Here is an 8,774-nt window from a genome sequence, read left to right as displayed (position 1 = left end):
TAGCTGTCTTCAGACACTCCAGAAGAGGGAGTCAGATCTCGTTACGGATGGTTGTGAGCCACCATGTGGTTGCTGGGATTTGAACTCCGGACCTTCGGAAGAGCAGTCAGGTGCTCTTACCCACTGAGCCATCTCACCAGCCCCAAAGCCGGCATTCTTAACCTATAAAAATTATTCTCCAAGTAACTCAGATTAACCCTGCTTAGTTTCCAGACTGGAAGTGCATATGAGAAACTGATAAATACAAATGAACTTAGCTTGGTTTCTCTAATGGCCCAGCAAACTGACCAGGCACAGTTCCCTGCAGGTAAGTGGTAATCTAGATAAAAACATGCTATCTGACCTCAACACTACAAAGCTAAGGTAATTAAGCAGAACAATACTAGCAAAAACACAGACATTTATTTCAAGGAAACAGAAGACAACCGAATAAATCCACACATGAGCAAGTAAATGACTTTCAGAAGGGACCTCTGACATTACATAACGTGAAAACTTGTTTTGGTTTATGACTCTAAATACTAGAAAGTCCATGAAGCAAGCATCAATATCTAGCTACTTGAACTGAAGAGAGAAACACAGAAACCCAAGCGGATGTGTTCAAAACAAGGCAACACACTAACCCAACTCCCTAGAAAATGTCTTAATCCTTATAATGGCCCAATTATCTCATAAAGACCCTACCTCCCAGGGGTACCATAACAACAACCAAATTTCCACAAAGCTTAGTGTGATGGTTTGTATATTCTTGGGCCAGGGAGTGGCACCATTTGGAGGTGTGGCCTTGTTGGAATAGGTGTGACCTGGTTGGAGTAGGTGTGTCACTGTGGGTGTGGGCTTAAGATCCTCACCCTAGTTTCCTGGAAGTCAGTCTTCCACTAGCAGCCTTTGGATGAAGACATAGAACTCTCAGCTCTGCCTGTGCCATGCCTGCCTGGATACTGCCATGTTCCCACCTTGATGATAATGGACTGAACCTCTGAACCTATAAGCCAGCCCCAAGTAAATGTTGTTTTTATAAGACTTGCCTTGGTCATGGTGTCTGTTCACAGCAGTAAAACCCTAACTAAGACACTTAGCAAAAGTCAGTCAATAAAATGTTTCACTATTTAGTGTAGATTCATACACTTTGTTAACAGGTTTGAAATGAAAGATTCCACACCATACATGAAAATAAAGATCCTATTTAATAATGTTCTCTCCTAGAACACACATGAGCAGATTGTCAGGAATAGATCTGATAATTTCAGCCATTTTTCTCAAGAAATAGATCTGGATAAACCTAAAAAGTTAACAAAGAAATAAACCGTAAAATTTAGACATAGCAATTTCCAGTATTACCTATAACTGTTTTTATAATACCTTAACTTCTGTAAAATAAGTGACAGACAAAACTCTAGACCATTTCATTCAGAGCATCACACCTTTTTGATGAATGCCCTAAAATAAATTAGCTACAAGATGTATGTGTGGATAACTAACTTGAATTTGGGATGTGTTTTGTTTGGGTTTTTTGTTTTATTTTTTGCCTTTTGGCTGTTGTTTTTAGTTCAGTCATTTAAAACACAGGTTCTAGTAAATGACTTTGCTGGGTATAATTTTCAGGAATTATTTTCGAAAGCGAAAATGAATTTGTGTTTATTTTACCATAATCAAAATAGAAAAAAAATCTGGATCGTTATTCCCAAACTCTATTCAGCTGTGATCATAAATCCCAGCTGTGAGCATAAAAACATAATCTTATATTTATATATAACAGAACACCTTCTATTCATCAAAAACTATCTGAAGTTCCTATCACATAAATTAAAATCAATGAATAAATCCAGGTCCTATTTTACTAAACACGTCTCTCAAAAGGTCATACCTGTTTTTCATCTAACACTAACATGCCAAATTCTGTAAATAAAATCATAAATTGAAATTGAAGCCTTCTAACTTAAACCTAAGCTAATTTCACCTTAACAAACTCAAGAGTGATTTAAAAAAAAAAAAAGTTTCATATTGTATTTTCTTCTCACAAAGTAACGGAGCATAAAAGCTATAAGAGCAACACATCTACACACTTGTACAATACTACAGATGCAGGGCTGCGCCTACCTACCCCACCTACACCATATGATAGGGACTCAGGGCTGAACCTACCCACCTACACAACAGCATAGGGTCTCAGGGCTGTTCCTAACCACATGTACAATATTACAGAGATTAAAGGCTGAACCTGAACAATATTACAGAGACTCAAGGTTGCACTTCATTAACAAGCTGATGCCATTTAAAAGGAACAAAAAGCAAATAACCCATAGTTATGGGTACTGCATCTATACACTCAAGACATATTTTAATAAGTTTTTTAATAACAATATTTGTTAAAACATAATCTTATATTTATATATAACAGAACATCTAGCATATGATACAACCTAGAATGGAAAGAAATTGAGTAATAGCTTCAGCATCCAAACAGAAGTGAGGAAATGCCACGAAGAAGCAAGAAATGAAAATTTTCCCTAATTACTAGTTTGAAGACCCTGTTACTAAATAACTTAATTTCAAGTATAAGTGTTCCAGTAAAGGATGATAATGATGCAGCTTCCAAAGCGTTATTAGTCAGTCATATGAATAAAACATAGAAGTACTATTGTACTGTGAAATGAATGGAAAACAGTGGACTAGTTTTGTGTGTCAACTCGACACAAGTTAGAGTCATCAGAGAGGAAGGAAGGAGCCTCAGTTGCAGAAATGCATCCATGAGCTCCATCTCTAAGGCATTTTCTCAATTAGTGATCAATGGAGAGGAGTCCATGGTTTTATAACAATGAAGGCTGAGCAGGTCATATGAAACAACCCAGTAAGCAGCACATGGCCTCTGCATCAGCTTCTGCCTCCCGGTTCCTGCCCAGCTTGGATTCCTGTCCTGACTTCCTCCACTGATGACTATAACGTGAAAGAGTAAACAGAATCAACCATTTCCTCCCCAACTTGCTTTTGTTCGTGTTTTTCATCACAGCAATAGAAAACTAAGACAAATGCATATACTAATCCTTGAAATAATTTTTATCTGTGTTTAGTGACTACTACAGATAAATTTTGCTGCACAAAAATTGAGAATCATCTAACAAAGCTAATAGCTGACACTAGAATTTTTACAAAGCTATGTAAGAACACACTATGAAAACAACACTCGCCACTCCAGCCAGGAAAACTGATCAGTGCCTTCCTCAGCCACCATCTGGGAAGCTTCCCCCTACAGCTGACTGGGAACAAATACAGAGAGTCGCAGCCTGACATAATGGAGACTGAGATACCTTGGAACACTCGGCCCTAGATAGAACGTCTCCAGTAAATCTCTGCAGGCAGGGCTCGGAAACTCTGCACAAAAGCCAAGAGTGTAAGAGCCATAAGGAACAGAAGACACCAAGAAAACAAAGCCAAGCCAACAGAATCAAAGCACACAAGAACTCAGAGAGATTCATGGCCTGCCCTGCATGTGTCTGTCTATACCAGATACAATCCTAGAGCTAAAAGAAGTAGACACATGACCACATCCCTAAGCCAGAAGCTATCTCCAATTGATAAAAATTTGCAAATGTAAAGTTTTCTCCAAGGGGAGACAAACTGCTCTTAAGGATAGACTGCGGCCCAGCAGTAGATGGCCTAGAGATAAGGAAACCAATGGCATCTTTGTAAGTCTTTGTCTCATAATGTCATGTCAGGACTTTCCCTTTCTTTTTATAAATTTTATCTTTTTTTTTATCTTCTTAATTTTGTCTAGATATTTTTCTCTCTTTACCCTGCAGGCACTTTGTGAATATATTATGGCTTCCAGTCCTGAATGTGTGAACAAGTGGATCTCTGCAGCCATGCTTTTTTCTTGTGCCTTTTCTTGGACTCTTTTTTTTTTTTTTTCCTTTTTCCTATTTCAATGTGTTAGTTTTCTTTTCATCTTATTTTATTTTATCATTATGCGTCAGAATCCTGTTTGTTTTTAATGATAAATGCAAGGATGAGAGTCTAGATAGGATGGGTGTTGGGGAAGGACTGGGAGGAGGAGAGGGAAACCTTACATATCAGGATACATGATATAAAGTAAAAAAATCTATTTTCAAAGAAAGGGAAAAAAGCAACAAACAATAATTTAGAAAAAATGAGAACATGATAGACAAAAACAAGTTTATAATAATGCTTCCCAGGAAACTATGGCTTCCACTGACCAATAAAAAGGTACAGTATGAGAGCTGTTGAGAGCACACTAGCCATGTGGTCTGTAGGCTACCCTGGTCTCACAGCTGCTGTCTACTGAAGGAAATCTTGTTATGTTACGTAATACAAAGAGGCAAATAAATGAGAAATGTTCTGTGTACAGATCTAGTCTGCTGTTAAGTCTACACAGTGCATAAAATCTTCTCCGTCCCCTGACTTTTCTAAAACATCACTTACCCCTCTGAAGTCTCTAGTCTCTTACTCTGCTGACATGCAGCACTACCTGATATTACATAGAGACAGAGATAGTGTTGTTTATTTTGTAAATAAAGTGGTGGTGGAAGACTTTAAGGACAGGACTGATGCACACATGAACTCACAGAGACTGTGAAAAGTCCTGTGTATGTTCAAACCAGACAAAAGTCCCAGACCTGAGAAGTGAAGTGGACTCAACACTTCCCCTGAACAAGCACACTTTCACTTGATGCCTACTGGAGGAAGAACAAACAGATTCTCCAATGGAGTGTCACTCCAGAGCAGAGCCAGAGCCCAGGGCCAGGAGTAGCTGGTAAACACCAAACAGATGCCATGGTTATTTTATTTTTGTTTCATTTTAGTACTTTGTTTTCTCTCTGGTTTTTTCCTTTTTGTTTTAATTTTCATTTTTTGAGAGAGGAAAATATGAACTTCGTAAGTGGGGAAGTAAGTGGGAAGGACCTAGAAGGAGGGGAAAGGATATGATCAAAAGTTGTAAGAAAAAATATGTGAAAGAAAAACAGCACAAATGATAAATTAATGATTTAAATGCATTACACATATATACAGTGAGCTATTTTTAAATGTTTTAATGTTTTAAATTGAAATAGAATTGCATCATTGTCCCTTTCTTTCCTCCCTCCAAGCCCTCCCATTTACCCTTACCTCCCTCTCCTACCATGCTCCCCCAATTCTCAAATTGATAACTCCTATTTCTTTGATTATTATCATTACATACATGTGTGTATGTGTATATATATATATATGTGTGTATGTATCTATATATACACACATATATACATATATATGTATATAACACGAGTCCACATAAAAATCAAGCAAGTGATACACATAAGAATAAATTTTAAAATTTTAAAATGAAAAAAAAAAATGAACCTTTTAAAAAAAAAGCACTCAGCTTTAATCCCAGCACTTGAGGGGCAGAGGCAGGTAGATTTCTGAGTTGGAGGCCAGCCTGGTCTACAGAGTGAGTTCAGGACAGCCAGGGCTACACAGAGAAACCCTGTCTTGAAAAACAAAAATAAAAATAAATAAAAATTCAAATATCACTCACTGTTTAAAAATATTAACTTTTGATATAGTATATTCCAGCAAAATAATAGCATATTGCCAAGATGAGTCTAACCGATGTCTATATTTAAGCATCACACAAGTTAAAGCATGATTTGGGAAGATATTTCTCTGATCAGTAAAAATATAGTATAAACATTAGAGCAGTGATTCTCAACCTTCCTTTCATACAGTTCCTCATGTTGTGGCAACCCTCCAACCATAAAATTATTTCCTTATGACTTCATAACTGTAGTTTTGCTACTTTGATGAATTGTAATGTAAATTTCTGATACGTGACCCCAAAGGGATCACGACTCACAGGTTGAGAACCACTGCATTAGACCAAGATTTTGCAACTGAAATACCAAAACCAGAAAAACTCAGAAAGTACATGTCAAACACAGTTTTCTCGAGTTACTTTGTCATAACCACTCAATCAAGAGTAAGCAAACTGTTGATATTTAAGATATACATAATCAAAGACCTGAATCTATAAAAGATTAAATATCGCCAAAAGTTTTCACTTCTTAAAAATTACTGGGTACCCAATGACAACAAGAAACCCACAAAGGCTCATCAGAACCCAGGTGTTGGCCTTTTCTCTGTGTACTCACTAGCTATTCATCTTTCCCCTGAAAAATTGTGGAACTTGAAGCTTGTTAGCCAGCAAAATCATGAACTCTAAACTCTTGAATTTCAAGGACCTATTTTAAATATCCAAGAAACAAATGAACAAAGACATCTAGACATCACATCAACATGGGATTTATCACCTAATAAGCAGCCTTTCTTCGGATAGCTCCTCCAAATGCCATGCTCTCCGGTCGAGTCAGTTTGACAAGCCGAGAGGCTTGAAAGCTACTCACGAAGCAAAAGAGTTTCACAGAAACTCGCTCCTGGAGTCTGGCATTCTCTCTAACACATACATTAATTGTCCATTCCCGTGTTAGTCTAGTGTATGGATCCACGTGCTCTCTTTTAGTATTATCCTATTATAAGTGCCTTTTAAGATTGAATTCTGACATAGCTAAAGCCTTCTGCCAGTGTTCCAACAGTCCTAGAACATCCTTGAGCAAGACCATGGGCTTGAAATTCAGTAAAAATGTTGCTATTCACTGACATTCAGAATAGCCTCTGGTACTACACTATCACTTTGAATAAAAGCTAAGTCACTCCCTTACACAGGAATTTACCATCACTAAGGAAGAAGGAAGTTTCAGACCAAAGGAGAAACCAGAATATATACTTAGAACTATAGCGGCGTTACACCCATACACAAGTATTTACAATGACCTAAAGGAAAGGTGGACAATACAATAGACTAAAATAGGAACTATGGCAAGGGCACGAAGCCCTTGACCCTGGTTTCTAAGATTAAGTGAATCTTAGGTGGAGCCTTTGTTGATCCCAGTTGTTAACAATGAATTCTATCCCAGGTGGTTCCCATTAGACCTTCTGTGTTTGCATTCCTCTGTTTTATGTAAGATTCCAGTAACCTCTTTGTACCTTGCTGGTGTGTCACCCAACTTCCATATTGTCTTCTGCATAAAAAGTCTGATGCTGGATTTGACAAATTACATTCAGATTCTACACAACCTCTCCTGTGTGCATCTGTCTGTCAATTCATCCGATGCTTTGCCCACCCGCAACTAGAGACCTGTTCCACAGACAAAGGGGCCCAGAGGGTCTGCGGCATCCAAAGAAATCACAACAAAACCTATACACAAATGTTCACAGCCACTCTATTATTCATAATCATCAAAAGCTAGAAAGAACTCAAATTCTCCTTCAATGAGTGACTCAAAAGACAATCCCCATGACAGCACAGAGTGTATTCTAACATACCCAACAACTTGAATAAATCTCAAAAGTATTTAACGCTGGAGATGAGAAGCCAGCCTCAAAAGGTTCTGGACTTTATGACTCCACTTATGTGTCTTTATTACTCGTCAAAACTATAACGATAGAAAAATTCTGGTGGCTGCCAGGTTAGCAGAAAGGGGTAGTCCCATTCATCAAGTGATGATAGGCATGTTTTCAAGACTGGTCAACGTGTTTTGTATCATGACATGATCACAGCTACTCAAATGTTTATTAAAATATATACACACCTGTTCATCAAAAAAGCCAATTTTACTGTATGATCATTTCTAAAGTAAACAGCATTTTCAAAGAGTCTAATTTTACTCAACCTTTCTGAAGAAAGACATTGCTTATTACAATGTTATAAACAGCCATTTTAAACATTTTTAATAGTACTTGTTGATCATGGTAACAAATGTCAGCAAATCAACTGGTTAAACTGTCAAACTTCTACCAATTTTTAATCGTAAAAGGACTTACCAAGTTCATTGAGACTCTGAGCAGCTTTTGTTATCTCTCTACTCCCTCCTTGCAGTTGTCCCTGGAGCCTCTTACTGAGATACAAGATGCGAATTATTCTCCGAAGCAAATCACAGGCAACCTATTCAAGTAACACAGTATTAAGAAAGTACTCTATGAAGTTTCACTGTGAAGCTTTCCATTCTTTCTAGATGTGAAAAGACTTGTTCAGCCTTTCTGTTTCCCAATGGATATCACCAAATAACTACATATCTACTAAAAAGAACATCCACAATTTCACATTTAACCTTTACAACAAACCTCAAGTTATTCCAAATGGAGTAAATTTGAGATTGAGATACTATGAGGCCAAAGATTCTTTCAACCCTGCTCTAAATAAACCAATGGCTAGCTATTGTCAAAAGCAAAGGTTCAAAAAGTTCCAATGCTAAGACCATACTTCTGTGCACTCAGCTGAGATCTGTGGGGTGATGCCCACGCATCAGGTCTGCTTGTTGGCATCCCCAGACGATGACTTGGCTGTGCTTGGCTTCCCTACTACGCCTCCATTCTAGTTTCTTTTTCCTGAATGTCTAGGAGAATAGTCTTTAAAACTCTCAATTTTACTAGTCCTTAAAGGATAAATTATGTTTATCTGCTTGAATTTTCTTAATGGATTTTATCGATAAATTATTAAAAAAATAGTTTAACAAAAATAAAAAATCACTTTTATGTCACCTCCTAGTTCTTTTTCTTTCCAAATGTAACTGAAGTTTGTAAAAAAAAAAAAAAAAAAAAAAACTTACAATGTATGTGCATACTCTGGCGCAGAAACTGGATGTAGCCGTTGCCTTGAGGAGAGTAAAGGAAAAAACCAGACTGAGGTTGATGTCGACCTCCACAGTGACAACAAAGCAGAG

At 37.4% G+C, this 8,774-nt stretch overlaps 1 protein-coding gene across 3 annotated transcripts in view; it reads right to left on the bottom strand.

Moving 5' to 3' along the window:
- Window positions 1-8,774, bottom strand: part of Cog5 (component of oligomeric golgi complex 5) — a 293,171-nt gene that overhangs the window by 252,767 nt on the left and 31,630 nt on the right. For all 3 annotated transcript variants that reach the window (XM_021179459.2, XM_021179458.2, XM_029484711.1), the window contains exon 6: window positions 7,876-7,996. In XM_021179459.2, the coding sequence (XP_021035118.1) occupies window positions 7,876-7,996 (121 nt within the window). The remainder of the gene's footprint in view (window positions 1-7,875; window positions 7,997-8,774) is intronic.

This window comes from Mus caroli, chromosome 12 (assembly GCF_900094665.2).
Source record: "Mus caroli chromosome 12, CAROLI_EIJ_v1.1, whole genome shotgun sequence".
Lineage (NCBI taxonomy): Eukaryota > Metazoa > Chordata > Mammalia > Rodentia > Muridae > Mus > Mus caroli.
Note: the sequence above shows the minus strand (reverse complement) of the source record. Positions and strands in the feature narration are given on the sequence as shown.